This window comes from Synchiropus splendidus, chromosome 10, assembly GCF_027744825.2.
Source record: "Synchiropus splendidus isolate RoL2022-P1 chromosome 10, RoL_Sspl_1.0, whole genome shotgun sequence".
In the NCBI taxonomy this organism is placed as follows: Eukaryota; Metazoa; Chordata; class Actinopteri; order Syngnathiformes; family Callionymidae; genus Synchiropus; species Synchiropus splendidus.
The window spans coordinates 11264529-11290707 of NC_071343.1; the positions used below are offsets into that span (position 1 = coordinate 11264529).

At 40.3% G+C, this 26179-nt stretch overlaps 6 protein-coding genes across 10 annotated transcripts in view; 2 read left to right on the top strand and 4 right to left on the bottom strand.

Moving 5' to 3' along the window:
* Window positions 1-10055, bottom strand: part of pms1 (PMS1 homolog 1, mismatch repair system component) — a 39424-nt gene extending 29369 nt beyond the window's left edge. For 2 of the 3 annotated variants that reach the window (XM_053876177.1, XM_053876176.1), the window contains exons 1-9: window positions 9978-10055; window positions 9111-9254; window positions 8830-9012; window positions 8380-8482; window positions 7384-7547; window positions 4698-4814; window positions 2276-2398; window positions 1012-1158; window positions 199-938 (exon numbers count right to left, since the gene is read on the bottom strand). In XM_053876177.1, the coding sequence (XP_053732152.1) occupies window positions 199-938; window positions 1012-1158; window positions 2276-2398; window positions 4698-4814; window positions 7384-7547; window positions 8380-8482; window positions 8830-9012; window positions 9111-9242 (1709 nt within the window). In that variant the 5' untranslated portion in view covers window positions 9243-9254; window positions 9978-10055. The remainder of the gene's footprint in view (window positions 1-198; window positions 939-1011; window positions 1159-2275; window positions 2399-4697; window positions 4815-7383; window positions 7548-8379; window positions 8483-8829; window positions 9013-9110; window positions 9255-9977) is intronic. The other variant, XM_053876178.1, reaches the window with a different exon arrangement.
* A 263-nt stretch (window positions 10056-10318) lies between these two features.
* ormdl1 (ORMDL sphingolipid biosynthesis regulator 1) lies at window positions 10319-14686 on the top strand. Its single transcript, XM_053877898.1, has 4 exons — window positions 10319-10448; window positions 11839-12018; window positions 13375-13526; window positions 14015-14686. The coding sequence occupies exons 2-4, from the start codon at window positions 11845-11847 to the stop codon at window positions 14148-14150; spliced, it is 462 nt and encodes a 153-aa protein (XP_053733873.1). The 5' UTR covers window positions 10319-10448; window positions 11839-11844; the 3' UTR covers window positions 14151-14686.
* Window positions 14687-15218: 532 nt separating this feature from the next.
* adat3 (adenosine deaminase tRNA specific 3) lies at window positions 15219-18624 on the bottom strand. Of its 2 annotated transcripts, none has more exons than XM_053877894.1 (2): window positions 18510-18624; window positions 15219-16454 (listed from the first exon to the last, which is right to left on the bottom strand). In XM_053877894.1, exon 2 carries the CDS (start codon window positions 16438-16440, stop codon window positions 15433-15435), a length of 1008 nt encoding a protein of 335 aa, XP_053733869.1. In that variant the 5' UTR covers window positions 16441-16454; window positions 18510-18624; the 3' UTR covers window positions 15219-15432. The 2 variants fall into 2 exon arrangements, with proteins under 2 accessions (XP_053733869.1, XP_053733870.1); XM_053877895.1 differs by lacking the exon at window positions 18510-18624 and adding an exon at window positions 16937-17042.
* alkbh6 (alkB homolog 6) lies at window positions 16855-18658 on the bottom strand. Its single transcript, XM_053877896.1, has 2 exons — window positions 18510-18658; window positions 16855-17836 (listed from the first exon to the last, which is right to left on the bottom strand). The coding sequence occupies exon 2, from the start codon at window positions 17829-17831 to the stop codon at window positions 17127-17129; it is 705 nt and encodes a 234-aa protein (XP_053733871.1). The 5' UTR covers window positions 17832-17836; window positions 18510-18658; the 3' UTR covers window positions 16855-17126.
* A 136-nt stretch (window positions 18659-18794) lies between these two features.
* osgepl1 (O-sialoglycoprotein endopeptidase-like 1) lies at window positions 18795-21061 on the top strand. The gene is made up of 7 exons (XM_053877394.1): window positions 18795-19141; window positions 19224-19611; window positions 19777-19981; window positions 20050-20198; window positions 20293-20423; window positions 20545-20616; window positions 20920-21061. The coding sequence occupies exons 1-7, from the start codon at window positions 18939-18941 to the stop codon at window positions 21002-21004; spliced, it is 1233 nt and encodes a 410-aa protein (XP_053733369.1). The 5' UTR covers window positions 18795-18938; the 3' UTR covers window positions 21005-21061.
* A 429-nt stretch (window positions 21062-21490) lies between these two features.
* Window positions 21491-25235, bottom strand: fkbp7 (FKBP prolyl isomerase 7). 2 transcript variants are annotated; one of them, XM_053877428.1, is made up of 4 exons: window positions 24985-25235; window positions 24425-24576; window positions 23126-23253; window positions 21491-22128 (listed from the first exon to the last, which is right to left on the bottom strand). In XM_053877428.1, exons 1-4 carry the CDS (start codon window positions 25188-25190, stop codon window positions 21967-21969), a joined length of 648 nt encoding a protein of 215 aa, XP_053733403.1. In that variant the 5' UTR covers window positions 25191-25235; the 3' UTR covers window positions 21491-21966. The 2 variants fall into 2 exon arrangements, with proteins under 2 accessions (XP_053733403.1, XP_053733404.1); XM_053877429.1 differs by having other exon boundaries at window positions 21997-22128; window positions 23063-23253.
* Between the last annotated feature and the right edge of the window lie 944 nt (window positions 25236-26179).

Sequence of the window (26179 nt, forward strand, 5' to 3'; positions counted from 1 at the left end):
TGAATGAGCTGACATGTTTTCATTCTTCTGACAATGCTGTTTCTAGTGCTACTCGTGTTGGTTTGTATGTTTGTCTGTGAGCAACATCAACACTCAAAAGGCTAGTGAATTCTGAAGTCTGAAGTGAATTAAGTATTTTCTGAAGTCTGAATTTGAAAATGCCTTCCAAAGCAAACTGATTGAGTAACAGTGACTCACTTCTTACGCTCTTCCTCCCTCAGGTTTTCCCACCTCTCTTGGATGGTCGAGTTGATGTCCTCACGGCTTGCTGTGGGGTTTTCACTCAGAACCTTTGCTCTGGCCTCTTTTTCGAAAAGGGCCGCCGGAGATAGTGGTGCTCTAACAACACGGCTACTGATCAAGTCGTAGGCAGTCAGGGCCGCTCTCTTCTCCGTTATGACGTTTTTCACAGCAGACCCACGTGGGCCGTTCTCCTCAGAAATTGATGGTTTAAAGATCTGAACAGGTTGCAGTGGCTTTCCTGACACAGGGTCACTTAAACTAGTGCCCTTACTCCAGGCCTCAGCTGAAAACTGTTCTTCCTTCCGATCACCGACTAACCGACTGCTGTCTTCCTGTTCTTTGGTAGTTGGGTTTTGAGCATCATCACAGAGTGACAAAGTACTCTCAAGTCCAACTAGGTTTCGGTTGACAATCCAGTCCTCAGCCACAGATGAAGAAGAGCTGCCGTTTGAGGTTTGACGGTCCAGTGAAACATTGTTCTTTGCTGCAGACAGCTCATCATTCGGTGAGTCTTCCTCTCTATTAAGTGCACTTATTTGAGGACTGGCTTCTTCCCTGGTCTCACTGAAGGCCTGTGAAGTTCCAGTTGGCAGGGGAGATGCATCATCAGGTTGATTCCCAATTTGAGGGATACTGTCCGGCCGAAAACCATATAACGATACCAGCAGCGCCTCTACTGCAGTCAGCACTGATTCCTATGGGCAACACAGATTAAAAAAAAGTTGGCTCAAAACCCCACCAATCAGTAATTATGAGTCGAGAATCCACCTTGTTGAGGAGGAGGACTTGTGTCTTGTCCGGTGTCAGGTTGACATCCACCGATGAGGCGGACACTGATATCTTAAGCATTGAGATTGGGTATCGATTCTTCGCTGCTTCATCTGGATATTGAGCAGAATAGTGTTGACGAAGTAGCTGAAAAAGTAATGAAGTTCAGCTTGTGATTAGAGCATTGGTTTGAAACAATATGCATCACAATATTGTGATCTTCTTCTTCTTCTTCTTTCAGCGTCTCCCTTCAGGGGGCGTCACAGCCTGTCCTCTGCTTCCTCTTCTCTCAAACCTCATGTCCTCCTTCACCACCTCCATAAATCTCCTCTTTTGCCTCTCCACCTTCTGCCTGGCAGTTCCAACCTCAACATCTTCCAACCAATGTACTGGCTTTCTCTCCTCTGTCCATGTCCAAACCATCTCCATCTAGCCTCTCTGACTTTGTCCCCTAAACAACTGACATGTGCTGTCCCTCTGATCTACTGCTCCCTGATCCTATCCATCCTGCTCACTCCCAGAGAGAAGCTCAGTATCTTCATCTCTGGTACCTCCAGCTCTGCCTCCTGTCTTTTCCTCAGTGCCACTGTTTCCAAACCATACAACATTGCTGGCCTCACCACCGTATAATATTGTGATACATTGCAATATTATTCACAGTTAACTTTAAGAAAGACACTGCAATTCAAAACTATTTAGTAAACACAAATTGAATGCATGAGGAATTGATTACTGACAACACAGATTCGAGTATATTGTAAACAAAAAATTATGATATGTGATGCAATATGGTCAAAGACAAAAGATCAGATGACATTTTTGAATGGAATGTCATTGAATATGCAACTACTAGTGATTCAGATACAAGCTTTACATAGCTGAAACCCTATTCTTTCTCCAGCTGTACAACTCCAGATTATACATAGCAACAATATCACTGGCCATGAGTCAACTCTGTTGTCGCAGGTACCATACAACTCAAGCCAATGGCACCAGTCCCCTAACTTCAGACACAAAACACTGTCTCACTGCCTCCTAGGCTCAGCAATTTGTTCCAACATATTCCTTAAATCCAGTTGTTCAAGTGTTGAGACCAGCAAACTGGAATCACTGCCTTGTATCATTTCAATTGGGGTTTGGCAAGACAAGAATTTAAAACAGTATTTAGCCTGGATCGGTGTCTTGCATATGGTTTGATAGAAGTAAGATACTATAAACACTTTTCATACTACTCTACTTTATGTATCCTGTATGAACACAATACCTTCATGACCTCTTTATGGTGGACCGGACGACTGTTGACAAAAATGAATGTTTTGTCAGGGAGGGACGAGCTTGTCGATGAGTAATCTGCTCCAGGTCGGGGAAACAATCCATCAAGAATTATCTAGGAAACAGATGAAAATACAAAGTGTGGTGAAAAGAAGCTCCACAAGACAAAAAATGTAACCAAAAACAGGCATCGATTAATCCTACATCTTGATCTTTATAGTGACATCAATGCCTCAATCTACAAGCCAAATGTCTGTTCCCAACTTGAACATAGATAATGCTCTTCTGTCCCTCCATGGAACAGTGTTCCTTTTCCAGCTCCAGGTGTAGATCAAAATGATCTCGTCGCAGATCTACAACACTGATAGATTTTTCTATTATCATCGACATTATAGTCTCTCTTCACGGCGTCTTGACGAATGAGCTATGACGTATCAGACTGAGAAGGCCACCAGGTGTCAGTATTACCGTCAGGGAATAATCGCATTTAATCATATTATAATTCAAGTTCTCGTATGTAAGCGCGGTTTTGTTCACTCTCTTCAGAATAAAAAAAAAAAACAACAAAAAACAACACATGCAACATAATTATTATTTTATTCAAAATAGTCCTTTTCTCATATACCGGCAAAGTAATCGATTTGAGGAAAGAAACATTTATTTTGGTTTTCAGACAAGCCCAAACTCGACACAACACTTCAAGACTTAAAAGCTTGAAATCGATGCAAAACACTTTTTATAACTCCATCATTGTTTCATTCACATTAAAATATACTTGATCAACACTGCTTCAGCCTACCTCCAGTGAATGTACAATATGGCATACTGTCCGACCTTTCACCTAAATTTCTCCTGCAGTGATTCTCATGAGCCAAACTGTTGACTCAGCATAAAAAGATTAATATTCATAATATTTCGGAGCTTGTAAGAGATTATGGGGAGGTATTAAAGTTCAATTCACTGCAGGTTATGCATGTTTTTTTGTGTCTCACATGGCCTCGGTCTTGTTACGAGCAGAACTGGTGTTTAGGCTAAGGGCACATATGCTTCTCTCTATTTTCTGCACATTAGGGTCGCTTTATGAGAGTGTGAACGGCAGCTCTCGGCCGGAGCCACGCCGCTATGCTTAGTCATGCTGCAGAATAGGCAGCGTCAATTTTCTTTTCAGCACAGGAACAGCTCTTTCATGCTCTGGTGATTAAGGTGCAGGTACAAATTGTTCCCCTGCATTCATGGTGCAACACTAAGTTAAATGAAGCCAGCTGCAACGTTTTTAAGAGTAATATGTTAAGATGTAGAGTTGATCAACCAGTGTTAGCTGGAAACACGAAATCGAAATAAGCATCACGTCAGATATTTATTTTATGAGATAAAAAAATAAGCTTTAAATATTAGTTATCAAACTTTTAATTAAACATTGTAATGATCAAATTCCTGAGAATTATTCACATGAATCACATGTCGAAAAATACACAATAGCAGTTTCTCTCTGATCCAGAGACACGTTTCCCTGACTTTCAAGGAGCCACTGACTTGAAGCCATGGGGAAAAGGTTGTTCTCGTAACTGGGCGCAAGAGCAAAATAACAACAACAAACGGGAACAAATGAAAGAGAAAAGGGGTGAAAAGGGCTGCTCCATATCTGTCAGGCCAAATGAGCGCACAAGTCCAAGTGACACAACGCTGAGTCTGACCAAGCAAGAAAGTTACTTCGAAACGGTAATTCAATTACAGACAGGGCAGCAAAGCCATGCTCACGGTGAGCAATCACTCTTCATCAGCAAAGAACTCAGAAGAAAAGGGCAAGTGGATATTTGTCAGCTCACCAGCTGTCCACATCTGCTGGCTGCAGACCAGGTGACCGGAATGAGGTTATTAGCTCACGGCTTGGTATGGGGCACATTATTACCATTGCACAATCACAGGAACATGCTTATGCAGCCATATAATCATCAACATAGACAGCAAGAATTGAAGACAAGCATTTTATAGATGACACATGCATTCTTTAATTTAAAAAAATGGCCTTCGAATGAATTATGATTTTGTGTTTGGTTTAGAATTTGTCATTGGTGAAGAATAAATGGAATTCCATTTTCCTACGTCTGAGGATAACCTGAAATCAACTGCATATTTCCTTTATGCAGAAATATGTGCTCAACTATATTGGTACTGTACAATCATAATAATATTAATACAGCTGTGATGCTGAAATGACATACTGCAAAATCACTATCAACTCCCGCTCCTCCATCATTTTCTGTTTGTTTACATTTTTTACTTCGCTTCTGGGTTCTACTTCATCTTTCATTTGTTTTTCTGCATCGCTCAGTCCTCAAGTGTAACACTTTTTTAATTAATCACCAACTTAACCTTAGGTAGAGGAAAATGTGTCCCAACATTTAAAGACTAACCTCTGGCTCCTCTTGGTGATGGTGGACCGGGAGCAGGTTGGCAACAGTGCTGGAGCCCAGCATGGAGACCAGTGCGCTTCTGTGATCAGGCACTTTTGCCTTCTGCCAAACTACCACCTGAACAATATGGGAGACATTCATTCGTTTAGCATGAGGTAGAAAAACACCATTTATCAGTTAGCACTTAGAAGTATAACTGACTTTACATCTCACGTTTTAAATGAAAAAGAAGAGCAGTCGCAATTTATATTGACCAGTTTATTAAGTGATAATTGCTTTTTTAGTAATTACTTTTTAGAGGATCCATATCTATTGAGGTTACCTTTGTTGTTGTAAGGCAAGGCAAAAAGCACAAAACGTTATTCAGTTTTCATGATTTTCTTTTGCATAAATTAAAAAGTATTAGAGGAATTTTAATCTCCGTTTAAAAAACTGTGATTTGAATCGCCTCTGTGGATCTTATTTTAACTTTTCTCAAAGTGAAAAAGGAAAGAATTACATTTTTGTCCTAAGACCACAGAGTTCCTTTTCTCTCCATGCAGAAGATTCCTCGTTTATTATAATATGTATGGTAATTGTAATAACTATAGAATACATCAGGAAGTTAAACACAGTTTAAATGTACTTGTTGATGGTTTCTTTGTGCATTTGTGTAGTTGTAGATGCTCAGTTTCTCCTTCTGATATTTTTGGCAGGTGAACTTCTATGAGATAGTGAGTTCCACTTTTTTTGTATTGTGACACTCGGTTTTCTCACTGTAGTTTGAGTGAAGTGTCCCTTCTTCTTCTACGTTTCTTTTCATTGGATGTCACATTGGATCAGATTAGATTAGATGGATAGTGTGTTTCCTGTGGTGAATTATTTCTGACTAGGTATGTGTTATTAGAATAGATTAGATTATTCTCATTCTTTAGTCTGTATGATTGACAGTTCATTTCAGATGAATGGAGTTTATTATGAGCTGCGTGAGCGATGCCATTACTGTACCGGTGCAATGTTATTAATAAGTTTACCAAGGAAAGATGTAAAATACTCTGAGTAAACAAGTTGACACCAAAAACAGCGTAGTGTGTTTATGTCTTGGGTGTTGATTTCTGAAAGCATGCGCTCTGCCGCACGACACGTCCCTGCTATTAAATACGCAATTTGGCACATGTAAATGGATCAGTCCTGCGAAAAGTTCCCGAGAGAAGCTGTGAAACACGATACAAGCCTCCGGATCAGAGATGGAGATAACGGATACGGCCACCAGAGTGCTGATGGCACAAAAACGGGGCAACTACTCTGCCTTGTCAACCTCGAAAGTGATTTCTATGAAAGCTATATGGCTGCCGTGTGGCCCCTCCCTGACCCACGGCGCCCTCACACTTTAGTGTGTGGAGCGGCTGCAGCCTGAAACACAATCCCAGGCTAAAAGTCCACAGCTGTGTTCAGCAACCTGCTCGAGCGTCATAATCTGTGTTTAAATTCGAGTTCACAGTCGGACATATTTGAGTTTGGGGCACCTGGCGGTTCAGCTTTGCTGGGGTGGGAAAGTCCAAAGAGGGAGAGACGCGTCAATTAATCAGTCTCATGCAATGGGACGATTACCAATTTAGTTTTTGGTTATAGAAAAATGAGTTTCTCAATTGGGAGTGTGGGATGGGATGTTCATTTCGATTCAAGAACAGCCTTGTTGTCTGTTGTTCATTTAATAATTCTGTTATTACTTATTTTCTATAAATACTATTTAGTCTCTATTTCCCTACAATTCATTGATTACTTTATTTTATTTTTTATTATTACTATTAGGATTTGTTTATTTAGTTCATTATTGCACGACATACCGAAGCACTGACAATGGCAATAAAGCCTTTTTAATTCTGATTCTGATCAATTGGAAAGTAAGAAATAGCAAAGCTTAAGCTGAGAATCATTACTGCAGACAAAACGAACACAAGCATATCTTGACCAATAAATGGTAATCCAAGTGTAAGATGAACAAAGGGGAGTTGTCATATGTTTACATCTTTTCGCAGAAGCATTGTACTTTTTTTCCCCTAACGTGATGGCACCTTATTGATAGGATTCTTTAAACGCATCCTCTCTCACTCACTTCCATATCTACACATTCTCTCTCACTCACTTCCGTCTTTATGATTTACATGCAGCAGCTTTCTGATAAGTCATATTGACACGTCAAATATTTATGTTACTCAAAATGAAACTTGATAAGAAAAGAAGGAAGTTATTAGCCATGTGTGAAAATCAAGTCGTCAAGAAAAGGGAAAGAAAAGAAGCCAAGAGGTCAAGGAAGGAAGTTGCTGGAGGAAAAGATGTTTGACATTTTAATATCAACGGCGCCACCTAGTGTTTATTGTGTGTCGTAAATTATTTTACAACATGTCCCTGATATCTTATTTACAAACTAAAGAATGCATCGTTGCTTATATCAAAATAGAAAAGGAAGTAAGATTAAATGAAATTACAGCGACTAGATTCTTTCTTGATTTGGTGGTTTCAGTCTGCTTTCCTAGGCTTGACCACATCCGTTATAATGTACATACAGTACAGACACACATCTTCAGTTAACCAGCACTTAGTTTGCAGGGAATGCTGAAGCCTATCCCAGCGGCTGTAATTCACCCTGGAAGTATGAATGAAATAAAAAATAACTACTGTCATTATTGAAAAAAAACCCACCAACCTTGTTGTGAGTAAACGTGAGTCTCAGCTCAGGTTTGATGATGGCATAGGCAGTCAGCAGGTCTTGTACTTTCTTCAGCTCATCTTTGCACTTTTTGGTGGATGAGTAATACTGCCGTCTCACTGGGAGGTTTTTGAAAAGCTTCAGGACGCTCACCGTTGTCCCTGTGAGATGCAGACAACAGCAATGACACCACAGCACGTCATAAGGAGACAAGATAGACACAACAGAATAAGGATTTGTAAGAGAAGAACATCAGTTTAGGTTTAATACTATCCTGCTGAATACCCTTTCTTCAAGTAATGCTTATGTGTTCTCATTGGAATACATTGTGAATACAAAGTAAATGGATCCAGGCAATTTTCATGAAGATTTTTGTGGTTGCCTGGAGGAAGTTTAATAAATTAGATTCTTTTGAATGAAAACTGCACAGCAAACAAATGAATTACTATTTAGTCTTATAATTACCACAGCTGTTGCTGGCAGTACTAGTGCAGCTTATGTATGAGAATTGTTTGATGAATAATGCTTGTCATTTTTGTTGAAAACAATGTGGTCATTTGTGGGTGAACAAATGTAGTTTGGGATAAATAGCTGTATTGTCTGATTGTGTCTATTAAGAGAGTTCTCTCTTAAAACATAACATTTTTGTGAGTTTATTTTACATTTTGGAACAATAAAAATTCATGTTTTGAAATGTAGTTTGTCCTGGAATTTATTTAGTGGGTGAAAATATGGTGCATTGAACAAATGCTGTTTGTGGTTGAACGCATGTTGTCTTTGCAGATGCAAACATCCAGCAAGAAATAAGTAGTTTGGGGGAAATAACATGCAGCTTGTGTATAAAAAGAAATATAAAGGGACCAATTATTCCATTTGTCAGATTTTCAGTTGACAAACACAGTTTGTGGGTGAATCAATATACTTTGTGGATGAAGCTCTTTGTGAAACTCTCCAGAAAGAATTGTTCCTGTTAAACGTGGTAGGAAGACTTGCCTTGCCCAAGGTGAGTGGGCTTCTGTGAAACAATGTTCCCTTTAAAATCAAGTGCATATTGTAAGCTTATATCTTCATCTCCTGTCTTGGTGGTGATAGCCACCTGGAAAAACACAAAATAAATGAAATGTCAAAACAGCGTATGCCAGCACAGAAAAGAAGCTAAAAACAACTGGAAGAAGTAAAACTCACTTCCCTTCTTGTTACAGGTTTTAATTTAAGACCAACAGAAAACAAAAGGCACATAAATCTGTCAGGCAGTTACACATTGTGTTGGGTGCAATAGTAGACATGTACAATGAATGACACTACGACAAAGCTCCCACCTCCAAAGACCATTTGTTTATACATGCATTGCGTCAGCAACTACACAAAACCGGAGGGCATTATGCCAATAAGAGTTTATGGGTACATTTGGGCTGGGATGTTAACTTCATATGAATATCTCACCTCTGCAACAGCACAAATGGAACCTAGTGCCTCTCCTCGAAAGCCATATGTCTCCAAGTGTTCCAGGTCTTCGTGGTTACAGATCTTTGAGGTATAATGCCGAACTGCCATGACAGCAGTGTCTGCTGCTTTGATTCCACAGCCATTGTCGCGCAACTCTATACGATCTAATCCATAATTTTCCTTGAACAACAAAGGTAATCCTTTTTAAATTGTCTTCGTTTCTGATTAAGCGTGACAACAGTTTACCTACATCTAAACATCTACACAAAATACCTTACCAGTTTAACATCAATAACTGAGGCTGCAGCATCCAAGGAATTTTCCATCAGTTCTTTCACAACATTGGTCACAGAAGTAATGACCTGAGAGCTGGACAGCAGGCGAACGGTGTCAGGAGGGAGCTGCTTCATGATTATAGGCCCCTTTAAAGAAAGAAAAATTCAAAGGAAAAGGAAACCAAAAAAAGAATAAATAACAGGATTTATAAACAAGACTAATGTGGAAAACGAAAAATATTTCCGCATGGATTCTGAATTTACGACCAGATTAATCTGACATTAACCATTTAGATGTGCATGCGTGGTTGCCTGATTATCATACTGCAATACAGCATTTTAAGGTTCCCCAAAGCCTCCAGCATAGACTACGAAACATGATATTACATATCAAGTAGACAAGGGAATGTTGCTTATAAAAATAATGTTGAGTTTAAAAACTCATGGTAAAAATGCAATAATAAGGGACGTTTAGGAGCAAGACACGTTGCACATGGGCGCACTAGCTGCGAGCAATTGTGGGTTTCTTCCACAATATAAAAAAGCAGCGGTTTTTATAAATATATATATATCTTACAAATGTAACTGTGCACAGACGTTCCTCTGTAATATTGATATTCGGTGGCCACTAAAATATAGAAAGCCGTTTAAGTACAGCACGATAGTGTCCTGGTGAGATAGTCGATCATTTAAAATCCTTTAAACGATATTAAATAAGATTATACTGACAAGAGAGTTGAGTAAGGTATGTCACGCAACAAAATGATAGAAACAAGCAGCCGCGTCAGACGTTCACACAAATACGACAGCTGGACTATTAATATATACACTGAAGGGGGAAGGAAAATGAATACATAAATTCAGACTTACTGGTATATATATCAACCGCTGACCTAGCTAGATGTTTCATAAACAACTTTACACGCGCCATACGGCGGAAGTGAGCAGGTTCCCGCCCCCTACTTCAAACACTGATTGGCTAAGAGTAGGTGCTTGGGCGGGACTTCGATAGTGACTTTGTATTTTTTCTAAGAGTAAGTCTTGTCAGGTTTGTTGCTTCACTGTTCATCCGTAGCTAGTTCGTTTATTATTGTTCTATTTGTGTACATCTGCTGTAGATGAAGATGTAGCTGAATTATATATTGTGATCTAATAACTCAGTTATTCGTAAGAATCCAGATAGTGGGGGTAGCCTGCAAGGTAAAGAACAGGGTTTATTCCACTCACTTTCGGTACCACGTCTGCTGTGCGCTGGTGATTTGCAGAAATCAACAAGGGGATCGACCATTTCTCACTGTACGGGTTCGGTTCTGCTGTCGCGGCTTCTGTTCGTCGCTCCCAGTAAGTTGGCCTGTTTATGAAGGAATATTGTAAGCACGCAATTTTATTCTGTGAAAGTATTTACCTCGTTTGCTCGTCCATGGCGATGTAAGAGCAGTGGTTCGGCCTGTGTTCGTGACAGAAAAACATGGCAAAGGGCGACCCAAATTCCCTCACACGTATTTGATTTGAATTAAATTCGATAGCAAAATATCCCAATTGATTAATATAGCCGACTTTTGTTCTTTATTCACTCTAAACCTGGGCTATTTATGAATCATTATGCATCTGGATTTGTCAATAACATGCATGTCCAGTGAAAAAAAACAAATCACTAACTGAGCTTATTCCATATTGGGCTTTTTTTATTTGCATGCAAAATTCGTGTTGGTTTGGAACTTTCGTATTTGTCAATTTGAATGGAAAAAAATGGGTTGCAGACACTCCAGCCTGGCAGCTGAAAGTGTGCCAGAGAGCAAAGATCAGAAACATACACAGGACAAAGTGCTATTGAGTTCAACTGATATGTGGACAAGCATGATATTAACTATTCCACTAAGTAAGTACTGTACATTACAAAACCTATGACTATATGTTCCTTTATTTTCACAAGTTACAAATCTGGCTTCTAATTTGAGGAATAACCGAACCAATTTGAATTTGTTTTTCTGAAATGCTTACTGAATATGCAGCCTTGCCATTCAGTTTTACATCATACCAAAGGAATGATCTAGCTTTTTAAGGTGACTAACCCCCTCCATGCCAATGGTTCTCAGCTTCAGATTCCAGCTGTTTCCTCGTCAGTTGCGAACCTTTGATCTGTAAATTCCATGCTAGTCTTGATAGTCATCTGTGGGTGGAAGTCGTGTGTGTCCCACCACACTTCCACAACGCGTATTTTATGAGTTACCTACCCCCCATTAGTCCGCTTTTCTCTTTTTGTGATCAGCATGGGGAATTTAGGGAAAATACCTGAGCATGGTTGGAAAACAAAACTTCCACGGCAGAAAGAGTATGTTGTAATGAAATGGCCTCATCAATATATTGATTTTTTTTGGTCATGATGTTACCTTTCTGGTGTCTGTGTTTGTACTGTATTGATGCTTTGTCTATGTCTTTAGTGTTTGTATGCTGCCGTAAGAAAAAAATGTGGGCTGAGTAAAGGCAGTCTAATCTAATCTCGTAGATCTCATAGATTCCACTTAGACATAGATGACACCCTTCACTCTAATCTCTGATTTGAATGACTGATTTGATGTTTGTTTTTTTCGGGTCCTGGTTCACTGTTTGAATTGACAGGTTTACTCCTTGTGAACATTTTTTCTGATGAGTAGTCGGCTTCACCGAAGACCGAGCAGCAAGGCCTCCAAATAACGTTTTGTTCTGTACCTCTTTTTTTCCCCGTCACCAGACCAAAATGAACGTGGGCGTGGCACACAGCGAGGTGAATCCGAACACTCGGGTCATGAACAGCCGAGGGATCTGGCTCACCTACGCGCTCGGAGTTGGGACCCTTCACATTGTGCTCTTGAGCATCCCCTTCTTCAGTGTTCCCGTGGTGTGGACACTAACAAACGTCATACACAATTTAGTAAGCTCTACACACTCATCATTGGGTCTCCTTGCTTGTTGTGTTCCTGTCCAGCATTCAGATTGTGGACCAGGCTGATGTAAACATGGCTGTCAAGGAAAGCAACTCATTGTGTTTCTGAGCTAAAATCGCACTTGTGCCAATATAAATTGAGATTAAGACAAGTGACCTTTTTAATGTACTCATTCGCAGAATTACGCAATATCACTAAATGCATATTTAGTTCAGTTTATACAAGTCTAGTGCTCAAGAATGTAGGCAATGTGCTAACCAAATAATATAATGTACTGTATATCTATGGTTATTGCTCAGGGATGCCTGGTAACACACAGCAGAAATTTGTTTACTTGAGCGACAAAACTATGATCACATAAGGCTCCTGGTGGTAGAATTCTTGACATGAAGAAACCTCAGCTAGCTCTTCTAGCCAGCTTCTTGGTGTCATATTTGTCTTTGCGCTTTCACTACAAAAGTGTATTCAAAACTATTGTTTATTAAAACTGCACCATCCAGTTTGGTGTCTAAAACGTCTGCCAGTACTGCCGAAGGATTACATCCCAAATACCTGAGGCTCACACGTCTACACTTGCGCTCTTATCTGGTATGGTAAACAGGCCCACTGCTGCTGCTGCTCTATTTTGGGACTGGTCGACTCTCTTGTCCTGGACGGTCTTGTGACCTATATAGATAATTTCCAGCGTCCTCTTTTAGATCTCCAGACCAATGTGTCATGGATGAAGACTCTGTCTAGCAGCCAGAAAGAATAGTGTGTCAGCTGGCGGGTCATTAACAGAACCCAGCGCCGACTATTGTGTCCTACACAATGAATATCAGTGTCTGGACTTTGACTTGGTCTGATGTCACTTCCCATGTGACCCCAGATGTCTATTGAAATCCAGATTCCGTTGACTTGGCCATGTGGCAGGATGGAAATTTCGGTCAGGCCTGGGTTTGGGAATCAATGAGTCATCACTCAGATTTTGTAAATGTGCAGCTGTTTCACTTTGAATTTGAGTGCAGACAACGCCAGTGTTTTCATTTTATAGAATGTACATTGGTTATTGATAAATATGTAATTTTATATCTTAGTTACTTGCTTTTATATGCAACTCCAAATGCTTTAAAGTGGAAGTGAAATAGCATCTCAGACACAGCTTCTAAATAATACTGTCTCATTTTCTCAACGAAAATTAATTTATTATTGTTGAATTTTGTAAATCATCGTCTTTATTGGTCAACAACATTGTTTTATGTATTCAGTTATTGTCACATAACGAACTGTCACTTTTAAATCTCTAGCTCACCTGAGAATGTACAGAAGTAGCAGTAACTATTGCTTCCGTCTTTGCTCAACAGGGAATGTATGTTTTCATGCACGCGGTCAAAGGAACTCCGTTTGAGACCCCAGATCAGGGAAAGGCCCGACTGCTGACTCACTGGGAACAGCTCGACTATGGCGTGCAGTTCACATCATCCAGGAAGTTCTTTACAATTTCCCCAATAATTCTGTGAGTGTTTTCATTTAACCTGTTACCATTTGGATCGTTGTTTCTATGTGCCGACACATTTTCAAAACGACTAGACTAACCTGCTGCTCATTATAGTATAGAGGTGGGTAAAACTCTAGTGTTTTAGAGGGACTATTTGAAGATTTGATTGTGTGAGGATGAATGGACACTGTAACTGTGGACTATTTTGGGGATTTTTGTTTAATGCTGGAATGGAAACTTGGCACCCAGGCCCCACAGCCAGTTTAGGAGCTATACTTAGGCGTGTGGCACCACCAGTCTGTTCATCCATAGCCAAGGCACAAGAGCCAGCTGTGGGTGAACAATGAAGTTATTTTTTAAAATCTCTTTTGTGGTGCCATTGGTTTCTGTTGAGATGGTCTTCTTATATTTCATTTCAGGAACTTGTGCCTGGCATCTCTTAAACAAACAAACAGAAGCATCCAACAAGCTAATCTTGTTTTCATTCTGTTCTCCCGACTGCACAGATACTTCCTGGCGAGCTTCTACACCAAGTACGACACAACGCACTTCTTCATTAATACTGCTTCACTACTGAGCGTGCTGATCCCAAAATTGCCACAGCTACACGGCGTGAGGATTTTTGGCATCAACAAGTATTAGTGTCAGCGACAAATACGCATCAGAGCCAGGCCTGCAGATCCTTGTGAAGCCGGTTCTGCCAACGTGTGTGCTCTCATATATGCCGTCGATGATTCAGGTTTGATGTGAAACGTGCGGAAAGAGTCAACTTTGTAGTCTGCAGGATGCCATACGTGTGTAAACTTCTGTAAATATTTGATGATGTGTTTGTGGCCTGTCTGGACCCGGGCTGGCCCAGGTGTCAGGGAGGAGGTTCTTTGATTTCACTTTAACTACACTAATGATCTGTTCCCATGGCAATGTATTTTTCAAAGATGTTTACTTATAGTGCGGGAGATTGCACTGTGATTTGTAAACAACTCAATAATTCTTTAGACCCCACTGGTGTTCGTCATGCTGCCTCTTTTCGTTTTCCTTAAAATAGTCTTCTGTAGGTTTAAAGAACAGACATTGTTGATTGAGTCGCCTCCATGATGTAGCTGCTCTTACGGTTTAGTCTGACTTGTCGTCCGCTGACATTGTTTGTCCACTTCCCCCCTTGATCTTATTAAATTGTTTCCCTTTATGGCGTTCAGCTTTGTTTTTTGTGGTTTGAACTTTTCGAGTTGTGAAACAGCTGATGATTCACTGCAAGGGGAGAGTTGTGGAGAGTTTTCATGAGTCAGACATCCAAGTCTTTTCTGAGATTTAGATGAGGTTTTTTAGATAAGGGTGAGTATTAGCAAGAACGTCATGACATCATATAAAAGTATCATAATACCGATTACAATACAGTGATATCTTGTGATACTCTATACAGCTAACTAAAAAATAATTATAAAAGAAATAAATCACACAATATAAGTCAAAATTGAAGGCAAAACTATTAACTACTAAAAATATGTATTTGTTAATAATGAAATTCAAATTTTGTGTTGCGTACATTTAACTTGAAAACACTTTAGCCACTGTGACATTAAATATTGCAACAAATATTTTCTGCATTTTCTTCACCAGCTTACTGAATAACTTGCTGTTTGTGCTCCCTGTTTTAAGCGGGAAGCTAAAATGCCTCCTAATATCTGCTTTTGATTGTTTTGTTTTTTTTCAATTTCCAAGTTTCATTGTTATTATATATATATAATATATATTATATATCAGTTACGTTGACTTCTATAAATTGGTGAAAATGTGAGATAAAAATTTTTCACCCATGAAATGAGGAATTTAAACACGATAGCCCCATCTACTGGTCGTTCGGGGTAATGCAAAAAGTTTATTTTAAACGATTCCTTACAAAAACATGATGTTTTGATGTCACAAATCATGGGCCCTTTTCTTGTTGATAAAGTTCCTGGCACTGCCCTTCCATTACTCCTTTAAACACCTCAAACCGATGATTCAGCTCCTTCTGTGCGTGGATTTTAAACTTGGTGCCTAAGGCACCATCAACGAAGCTGCAGCCGTAGAACACTCGACCGATCCTGGAGTGTAGCAGCGCCATGGCACACATGACGCAGGGCTCTCTGGTCACATAGATGTCATAACCTGTGCAGATGTATGGTAGAGCGCTCGTTCCTGCACTGGGGTCTGAGGCCACAGAGGTAAAACTACATGCAGGGTACTGGTCAAAGCTGTAGCAGCCGCCCCCCTGACTCCGGGCCACCAGGTCTATGCACACCATGACGGCATGATGAAGAGGATGGTCTGTCCGACAGTCGTGGCCTACAGCGATTACAGTCTCGGTTGCTGGATCAACCACCACCGCACCCACTGCTTCCATTCCCAGACCTTTAGCCTCTTTGGCTGCCACCAGAGCTGCCGACATGTACGTGTGCATTCGGGTCTTCTGGGCTGTGCTGAAGAGTTCTCCGCTCAGGGCAACAGTCACGTGCTTGTCCTCATGAAAAGAGGTAGGCCAGTACTTGCTAGCTATCTCAAACTGGGGCCTGGTCAGAGGGGCCCTTGCAGGAACTTTTACCACAAAAGGTTCCCCTAGTCCATCGTGGTTGATTTCCTCTGGCGGCAGCAATGACTTGATACTGACCAACTCGCTGTCTGGAGCTTCTGCAGTGAGACACAATAGGACTTCCAGGGGGTGAGGACTGTTTTTCTCCTTGCATGCCCGAACTCGCTTGATGTGCTGTAGCTGGCTCAGAGGGTAGATTCCACTCAGCTCGCGAACCAACCGCGAAGTCTCCCTTTTGTTGAGGATAGGAGCGGCAAAGGCCTCGACCAGCTCGACATCATTTGACTGTGCGTCGGATAAAACTGGAACGGCTTCCCAAGAGTCACAATCGGAATGTTTCAAGCGCTTCCTCTGCGGCTCCATGGTTTCCTGTGGTCCTGTCAAAGATTACAAGTCAATCTACTGTACACTGAAGAAACATTTCCATACATGAGCACAAATGAAGATCAATATCTCCACCTTAAGAGTCCAGAAACATTAGCAGCAACTACTGGGAAGTCTTAAAAAAAATACATTTCATTGTAATAATGCAATTGTCTTATTTTTATGTGCTCAACTGTACTCAGTGGTTATCAAGACCAACTGCACATCTGAATGAAAAAAGTCAGTCAGAAATAACTAACAAATAGTTCGGGGTCAATAGGGTCAATGTGAGTTAAAAACATTGAACGTACGTTTTGATTTCACAACTGTTTGGGTGGTAAACAGGTAAAACAGCCGAAGATTTTTGGTGTGTGAGGCAGAAGTGGGATTGCCAATAGTGAAACACAGTAAACACACCGGTCTACCTCAGTTTATTATGCGTGAATATAATAATAAACAATAAATACATAGTAATTGCTTAAAGAAAAACACACACCAACTATATGTCATAAAGCTACGCTTGGACGCGCTGGTTTTTTACTCCTTATTGTAGGATACAAGGTGCTTTTGTGGCTCAGCCTTTCCTGCATCTGAGATCAAGGGGAAGACTAGGAAGCTAGGAATGAAGTCAGTGTATTTTCCATGAAAGCATACTGTGCAGCAATGAAATTCATTCAGTTCAGAGTCTACTTCCGTCCCAGGAAAAGTTTCGTCTTCATGACTTTAGGCACATGACGGATGGTGAGTGACACTCTGGTTCCTCGACTTAGGGTCTCCCCGATCAGTCCTCCGGCAGCAGACAAGTTCAGCACCCTATCAGACAGCGTGTCTTCCTCGCAGGCTCTGATTCCATGAAGCATGTGCTGGTACGCGTCGTCCTGCAGGATGAGGAGACTGCGCGGCCTCACCAATAAGGAGAACAGGAAGCGCTCTTCCTCAGAAAGTGGACCATCTGTTTCCACACTACTTAACGGCCTATAGAAGTCCAGTAGCGTGTGCGATCCCAGGCTGATGGTGGTGACCGTGGGGTGGTACAGGGGCCCGTCCTCATGTGGCATTATCCCCTCTCCTTGTTTGTACTCATTCACCAGCACATGATTCGCTGGCTTCCCACCGAACGCACCCAAAAGGGAGATTTTCTCGCAGTAGGTCTGTAGCCAGTCAGGGATCTTCTCTGCCACCATGCCTTTAGGGTGTGGTAACCCACCCCAGTTCTGGAGACGCCTCCCTGACAACTGAGTCCACTTCGGCTTGGGACTCCTATAGACCTGCTGGAGGAGGAACGACTCCTCTTCTTCAGTTATGAAATCTGGGATGTAATAAATGGTGGATGGATCTCCGTCTACTATAAAGTCCTTCAACTCCTCCACAATACAAGATGGTAGTTCCATGTTCCCTTTGGGAAAATCCACATGAAAGTCTGGTTAAACCAAAAATTATACAGGAAATACTGGAAAAAGTATTCCGGATAGATTATCTAAAAATGAATTTTATGAATGAGAAATATTGTAAATATTCAAATGCTGGTTAAAGGCATGGGCAAGAAAAGCACACAAAACTGGTCTTAAATATATATATATATATATATATATATATATATATATACTGTAGGTTCATACACTCATCACAAGTATCTTCTTTTGATTTGTGATATCTCCCTGAGATTTGTGGCAGTGCAATCTTCAAATGAAAGAAATTCGGTTAACTGTATCATATAATGAGGACGTTTGTATAAAAATTTCAGAATTAGTTTTTTTATTTATTCTCACATTAATGCACGTCTGTGTGGGGTAATGAGCGATAACGCTGAAGAAAACCAATTCATCGTTGTTATATCATACAGTTATTGATATGCAACGTGGCGGAAAAAGTTGTTATGACGTTATAATGTTTAATTGCGATGTATGGACACATGTCGATGTTGCAGTTTAAAAAAAAAACAGAAACGAATCGAGGTTCCCTGACGTTTAACATGTGCTCAGATTGTTTCGTAAACTCATACACATATTACATACAAATCAAAAGAAAATACTTCACCAAAACAAACAAACAAACGAACAAACAATTACCTTTTTTCACGGATCTTTCGAAATGAAAGTAAGACGCTTAGCCAGAGAGACGTGCTTGCAACGCCATGCTTAGACGGCGGTGCAGCAGCCTAACACTTCCCCACCAAGAACATCAGAAATGACTGATTTTAAAACTGTATGATTTCACAAGGAACAGAAATAGTTGGAAGTTTTCTCAACATGTATACAAAGTTGTTGTTTCTGATTATCCCGGTGAAAAGCCTCAGTGTTAAAGCTTGCTTTGCATCAACCCGGAACTATTTACATTTGACAGTTTCCTGCCTTTCGGTCATTGAGGACGTTGCCATTCCTTGTGAGTTCAAATATTGAACACATCGCTTCTATTGGATTTTATATGGATATTATATCTTATTGCTCAAAACGTATAAGTTTTATTAGTTTAAAAGGAGTCTTTCTCCCGTGTCGTCTATGAGCCCACTATTTCAAAATCAAATGTTGGCACGTAAATTAAGAACTTTGTCGAGGTGTTTGCATGTTGGACACAAATCTTTAGGCTCCAGGTTGGTGTTGGGCATCGAGACCAGCTGTGATGACACTGGAGCTGCCGTCCTAGATGGCACTGGTGCCATTCTTGGGGAGTCTCTGCACTCCCAAAAAGAAGTTCACCTTAGGTAGGTGTGTTTGTTCAGACTCCTGACTGACCAAAAAGGTTTCTTTATATTTTAATTAAAATGTTGTCTTTGTTATCCCCAGGACTGGTGGCATCATCCCCACAGTTGCACAGCAACTCCACAGGGAAAACATAGAGCGTGTGGTCCATGAAGCTCTTCAGAGGAGTGGAGTAGAACCAGGTCAGCTCGCTGCTGTGGCCACCACAGTGAAACCAGGCCTGGCCCTCAGCTTGAGCGTTGGTCTGCAGTTTAGTCAGAGATTTGTGAGGCAACACAACAAGCCTTTCATCCCCATCCACCACATGGAAGCCCACGCTTTGACGGTGAGGATGCTTCAGGAAGTCCCGTTCCCTTTTCTGGTTCTGCTGGTTTCTGGTGGACACACTCTTCTGGCTGTGGCGCGAGGAGTGGACGACTTCCTGCTGCTGGGTTACTCTCAAGATGAAGCTGCCGGGGACACACTGGATAAAGTAAGTATCTATGGGGGATCAAGATATGAACTAGTGCTGTGTTCACTGACAGCAGTCTACTGGAACATAAACAACTCCCAGTAAAGCTCAAGATATTATCAAATTACTGAAGTCATTTTGTCTTTTTTAATCATAGTTTCTTGATACGTATTTGCTTCGTTATAGGTTGCAAGACGTTTGTCACTGATCAAACACCCTCAGTGCTCCACGCTCAGTGGAGGGCAAGCGATAGAACTCTTGGCTAAGGAAGGGGACAGGAGCAGATTTTCTTTCAGGACTCCCATGGGTCAGACTCCTGACTGCTGCTTCTCCTTTGCCGGACTACGAAACCAAATAAATATGACGATATTGAAAAAAGAGGCAGAAGAAGGTAAAACTAAATGAGTTCACAACCATCCTCTCAGGTGTACAGTTAAATATCCTTTGTATCTCCCAAAGGAGTGGAACAGGGAAGTCTGTTGTCGTGTGTGAACGACTTTGCAGCCGCGACTCAGCACTCAGTCGCCGCTCATCTCGCAAAACGCACACACCGCGCCATCTTGTTCTGTCAATCAAATGGTCTGCTACCGTCACATGATCCCACTTTGGTGAGTTTCACTGTGACTCAAACTTTCTGCTGATGTCTCTCCCTTTTTCTGTCTCTGTTTTAGTTAACTTTAACCAAGTCTCCGCTTTCACCAGGTGATGTCAGGAGGCGTGGCAAGTAACCAGTACATCCGTAAAGCCATATCAATCATCACAGATCTGACTGGTGTCCATCTTATCTGTCCACCGCCCAAATTTTGCACTGACAATGGAGTGATGATCGCATGGTGAGTATTAGTGAATTTATGAATAATAAAATTTATTATTATACATTTTACTAATTAATAATAATAATAATAAATTATTATTATATAATTATTTTGACTTGTATTCTTTTATTTCCTTGAGGAATGGTGTGGAGCGTCTCAGGGCAGGTATAGGGATTCTGGCTCCTGATGTGGATGTTACCTATGAGCCCAAGTAAGTTTTTTTTTTTTTTTTCATTTTTACTAAACAGCACTGTTTTCAATATTATTTTTCTTTCACCAAGGCTTGCCTCTGCACATCATCTTAAGCTATCTGACTCATTCTCAAGCCACAGCTGTCCTCTTCATTTTCCATATCCACTACCCCTCTGGGTCTCATCCCTTTTTTTTTCTTGTTGTTCATCCAACATACGCTCCCTCATCTTCGCTGAACCTGTTTGTGTCTGGCTTCTACTGAATTTTGTCCTCTTCTCTTCCACTAGAGAATTATTTATGTGGCACGTCTGCTGTGTTTCAGGGCTCCACTCGGACACAACCTGGCGGGAGAAGTTCTGGCTGCAGCCATTAAGCTACCACCTGTGAGACTCAAGATCCAGAACTGACCTGAAATATATGATATGTATGTGGCCTCCTGATCATCAACGCAGTCATAAATAAACGTATTTTAATGCGTATTGCAAACCTTATTTACTGAAGAGCTCGCAAGTGACGTGACAAGGTCAGGTGTGTTTAAATCACGTTCCTTCAAAGCACACGTGTTTTCAGTGATGTAGCACCACCTACTGGTCAAGTAGGCGCATTAAGCAAATCAAAGACGAACCAGTGTGGAAAAATTAAATCGCTATGTTGAGAAAATAAATGATCAGTACATGATGGCCACCTAACAAAATTCTATGGAGTCCCACCTTTGCAGCCCAAATTCTAGCTTCTGTATACTGATAGATACAAACCACTACAGATCATAAGCACATCAGTTTTGCAATATAAAGAGTAGGTTTTTAGTCAGCAGCAACATAAAACTGAACAATTCTGCTTATTCAAAATCATACTTGGATCAACGCCAACATTTTTGATAATTGGAAGGACTATTAAATGTACATAAGGAAAAGACAACACTGTAAAAAGAAAAAAAAATTTACTTGTTCTAGAAAATTAGTCAGAGGCAGTGTAAGACAACCATGTATAATCACAGGTTACACAGTCTGGCAGTGATATGGGGAGAAATCTCTGGGATCTGGCCATCATTCAGGGAAACTCAAACAACGTAAAAGCTATCACACAACCATTTGAAATTCATTTCTTTTCTAAAATTAAAAATACAGTGGTTTAACAAGCACAGCAATGAAACATCGGAAAACGTGTATTGCCAGTACTGCTGAAATGGAATAACAATTCCAGTTCATAAAATCAGTGTGAAGTCTTAACATCCCAAATCTATGCATCAGCCGTGGTATAACTTTATTGATGGATGACTTTTATGTCTTTGTTTTTGGAACTTTCAAACCTCTCATTCTTGCAACCCGATTCATAGTGTCATGAAGGTTTAAACTAGTTGTGAGCAACATTAGAGTTCATCATGCTCATATATATTGTACTCCTTTGCACTTATCACCCCGTCACTGTCGCTGTCACTCTTCTTAAATATATCGTTCAGAATATTCTCATAGTAGGCGTCGTCTTGAGGCTTCCCAGTTCTTTTATAATCCACCTTTAAGTACTCTTTCACCTGCAAAGAGACACAACACACGCATGATTGAAGTAACATGCCATAACACAGACATCACAGAGTAGAGTTTAAAAAGACCCAGCAAAATCAGGTACACACTAAATTGAAGCTATATGAGAAGAAAAAAGAATGAAAGGAAATGGAGAACCGAAAGAAAAAATGCAATAGAAGTTAGAATACTAATGAAAGAAAAAGTAAGCTTTAATACAGAAAAATCATGGCTAAAAGGAGAAGTGGAAACCAAAACATTAGAGACAAAAATGGCTCACAATGAATAGAGCTGGGTAAAAAGTAAAAGTAGAACACTAGTATTGATTGAGGAAAAAAAAGTAAGAAAAGAGACAAAAGTCAAAGAAAGAGAAAAGCAAGAGCAGATTGTTCCACAGACTTTGGAGGAAACCAAAGATAATATGGATTTCAAAAGTGATTTCCAGCTGGTTCGAGCTGTACCCTTCTGATGAAACCACCATTCACAATCTACTTGGACCAAACTGCACTGACTCATTGCACTTGGCGTACATAAACACATTGTCACTTGTACATGATGCAAACTATCGAGTGATTTATGCTCCTCAGATAGGGTTTTGTGAATGTGGGCCAATAAATGAGATGTGATTTATGATTCCAGATAAGGAGTTCACAAGGAAGTGTGGCCTTCTGGTGACTGGGAGTCTGTTTTTTTTTTATGTCTGCTTTCTGTGTAATTTTCCATGAGGATCGGTGGTTTGGTGCATGAGTGTTTTGTGAATATATCTTATATAACTACATTTATATATATAGGGGCCACATTGTATACAGAGACAATTTTTATCAAATAGGAAACATGTACCACCATGACTTCATATGATTTAAATATTTTCTTTGGTTATATGGCATTTACAATGAATAGAATATATTCTTAAGTGGTAGCAAATGCTGGGTGATCACACCGTACCATATGTGGGAGGCATTATGAACCAATCCAGTGAGATAATAAAATCGATATCTCAGCTGGTACCTCAGCTCGTGTTAATGTTCTGTCTTGATCCTGGTCGATTTGTTTGAAGGCCTCCATGCTGCGGGGACCCCTGGTCACAGCAAAGACCTCCACCTCAAACACCACAGTAGCGTTTGGAGGAACTGGGCCTGTTTCAGTCAGAGATAAGAGACATTTCAGCACAGTAAAAGGAGAAATGATCAGTTACCATGGCAAGTGTTTGTGTTTAAAATCTTTTAAGGAACTCAAGGAGAACATTTAATGTGTATTAATAAGATGACACGCAATGATTGGAGGAGATTCTTCCAATTTCTTGTAAACTTCACCACAATCAACTCTAAACACAGAAATGCATGTCTTTTTAATGTAAATAATAGATTCAACTGACCACATTTGCTCGAATATTGAGGTATGAACCAGGTGAAAATGTTTGATTATTGATATTCATAGTTGATTCCAGAGGGGAAATAAAATGGGCAAAAAGTATGAACGCATTTTTAAGGTCATGTTGGTTGGACCGAAGTTTCAACACAGATCAATACTTGGAAAAGATACAACAAAACAACAGAACAAAAATTAGACACATACACACACCAAACATTAAGGACATTAGCATATTGATTCTGATTAATTAATTATCACATGTGTAATTACTTTGATAAAAATGTAAACAAATAAATAACAGTTGTTATATAAAAGTTTAAAATGAAACCACAACCTCCATTTATTTTCCTCAAAACTGCCATGAAAACGGAACATAATTGATAAAAGACGTTTCACCATTTAAAGCCCAAACCTCAAGAATTATGAAACAATTATTCATTTCACAGGGGAAAAAAAGTTGTGTGAAGAATTGTTTTTTTTAAGAACACACTAAAAGTAATATCTTTTTTCGTCAAGGGGAAAACACAGTCTGGTGTAGTAAGAGTTCTTTTAACAAATGACAAGAGAGATGCACAGATAACTCAGCACAGTGCAGATAAACAAACACAAGAAGAGTGGAGGGACTTGACTTAAGCAGATGTTTTCGACAAGGTGCTAAACAAGAATGTCATCCGTGACCGGGACACACACATGCTTGAAAAGTCAGAACCAGTTAAAGAAGTTGTTAGTGTTGTGGTGAAGAGGACAGAAGAAACCGTGAACCTACATGCTCACATGCTCACTGCACATGCTCAGTCAAGCCTCTGTTCAGATAGAGCTGTGGAAAGAAGACACAGGATGAATGCACAGTTCCCACAAAACCCTGCAGTAATGTAGCCGTAATGCTACAGGATATTATATTAAAGCTTCGGGTAAAGATACTATTCATCCTCTCACCTTTTCCACTTGCTCCAAAAGCCAAATCTGATGGAACTGTTATTTTGCGCCTCTCGCCAACACACATATCAGTCATCCCTAAGTCTAGACCCTTGATGACCTGGCCAATACCCAGAACCAGCCACTGAGGGTGTCCAGCTTTGTCCGACCGACTGGAAGAAGGACAGAAGAATCATGCACATCATAATACTGAACAGTGAAGCAATACTCTTTAGTCGGGTAAACACAACCTGATGAGAGAAGTAAACATGGTGGCGACAACAAACCACAGACGAACTTTCCAACAATTTGGGGGACTATTCAGTATTTATATTTGCAATGACGTATTCTCTAGTATTCTCTAGTGTCAGTGACAAATTGTGTCACGGGTGGGATGGTTCCTGAGACCTGAGGTTGCATTCAGGAACACTGACAAGACATCAAGAGCAAAACGAAGTAAAGTGTCTTCACGATCATGTAAGGTGATACTACTAGTTAGCAAGTTTCCAGCCCAAACCCAAAGCTTCGTTTACTTGAACAGAAAAATCACTTGAATTTGAAGGGATTATCTAGTAACAGACCTGCAGTAAAACTGGGAACCGTCTTTGGCCAGGAAGCCGTCGTAATGGACGTTCATCATGTCGCCCTTCTTGCTCTTCTGGTCGCACTCCAGCGGTTTGAACAGAACCTCAATCTTCACTTCATCCTTCACATCTGAGGCCCAAACTCTCCACGAACAGAGCTCAGAGGTCAAGACGCAAAGAGTAAAACTCACGAGCTTCCACATCTTGCAGCAGCTGCAGTCGTGGCAACGTCCGAACTCGAAGACGTGGAGAACTTCAGGCGTGTGGGGGAGTGTGCCCAGTGCGAAGACTGTCAGGACTTCTTTGCCTTCGCGTTCATCTTCTCTCTTCAATGTATCCAGTCTTTTTCTATTTGCATTTGCGCACTCAAACAGTAAAAAAAAAATCCTCCTCAAATATAGATGACATGATGACGACGTCAGCTTGTCTCAAAGACATCACTTGGGACAAAGCAAGTATATATTGTCAAATAATACAGAAGTAACTAGTAATAATAATTTGAATGGAATAAAGTTATTTCAAAGAGAGGTTTTGAACTCAATGGACCTTAAACAAGGTTAAATAAATGTAACAATAATAGTGAAAGTTATGTTAAGTTTCACGTTGACACAGTTCTAGTGTTCATTATCTTATCTAAATGTACATGAAATTAGCTGACATTACTTCTAATCACTTGAAGTGATATGATCAGACCACAGTGACGTTATTGATCCATCTAATATCATGCTGTTCATGTAATTGATTAGGCAAACAGCTAAAGATTGTATTTTAAATCTACATGTTGCCCTTACATATATGCATGAAAAGAAAAATTGCACCTATAATCAAGCATGTTTGTCTGGGTTGTACAATAATTTACACACAAGTACTAGTCGTACAATCAGAGCCAGGCATATGTATCTACTGTTTAGAATAATTTCATATACATTTAATGATGCCCTGTCTGGCAAACGCAAAAACTATCCACAATTTACATTTTATTTCAAAAAATAAATAAATAAAATGATACCAGTGGGACACATCATCACAAGTTATCTAGTGTCTATTCAAACTATGACCATTTCACTAAAGAAGAGTCTGGGATTCAATTCTTTTTGGCCACTTGTGACCAGACAGGTTGGTGGGAACAAATACAATTCTTTCTTTGCCTTTTGGCTCAGCTCCTTCTTCACCACAACAGACTGAAGGCTGT

Excerpts from the sequence above, each read along its gene's own strand:
- alkbh6 (XM_053877896.1), bottom strand. The coding sequence starts at position 17,831 with ATGGAACTACCATCTTGTATTGTGGAGGAGTTGAAGGACTTTATAGTA.
- fkbp7 (XM_053877428.1), bottom strand. The coding sequence starts at position 25,190 with ATGTGGAAGCTCGTGAGTTTTACTCTTTGCGTCTTGACCTCTGAGCTC. Across the intron at positions 24,577-24,984 it reads GGTTCCCAGTTTTACTGCAG|TCGGTCGGACAAAGCTGGAC; the intron begins GTCTGTTACTAG and ends TCCTTCTTCCAG. Across the intron at positions 23,254-24,424 it reads TTTTGGAGCAAGTGGAAAAG|GCCCAGTTCCTCCAAACGCT; the intron begins GTGAGAGGATGA and ends TGACTGAAACAG.
- ormdl1 (XM_053877898.1), top strand. The coding sequence starts at position 11,845 with ATGAACGTGGGCGTGGCACACAGCGAGGTGAATCCGAACACTCGGGTC. Across the intron at positions 12,019-13,374 it reads CAAACGTCATACACAATTTA|GGAATGTATGTTTTCATGCA; the intron begins GTAAGCTCTACA and ends TTTGCTCAACAG. Across the intron at positions 13,527-14,014 it reads ACAATTTCCCCAATAATTCT|ATACTTCCTGGCGAGCTTCT; the intron begins GTGAGTGTTTTC and ends CCGACTGCACAG.
- osgepl1 (XM_053877394.1), top strand. The coding sequence starts at position 18,939 with ATGAGCCCACTATTTCAAAATCAAATGTTGGCACGTAAATTAAGAACT. Across the intron at positions 19,142-19,223 it reads CAAAAAGAAGTTCACCTTAG|GACTGGTGGCATCATCCCCA; the intron begins GTAGGTGTGTTT and ends TGTTATCCCCAG. Across the intron at positions 20,617-20,919 it reads GATGTTACCTATGAGCCCAA|GGCTCCACTCGGACACAACC; the intron begins GTAAGTTTTTTT and ends GCTGTGTTTCAG.
- adat3 (XM_053877894.1), bottom strand. The coding sequence starts at position 16,440 with ATGGAGCCGCAGAGGAAGCGCTTGAAACATTCCGATTGTGACTCTTGG.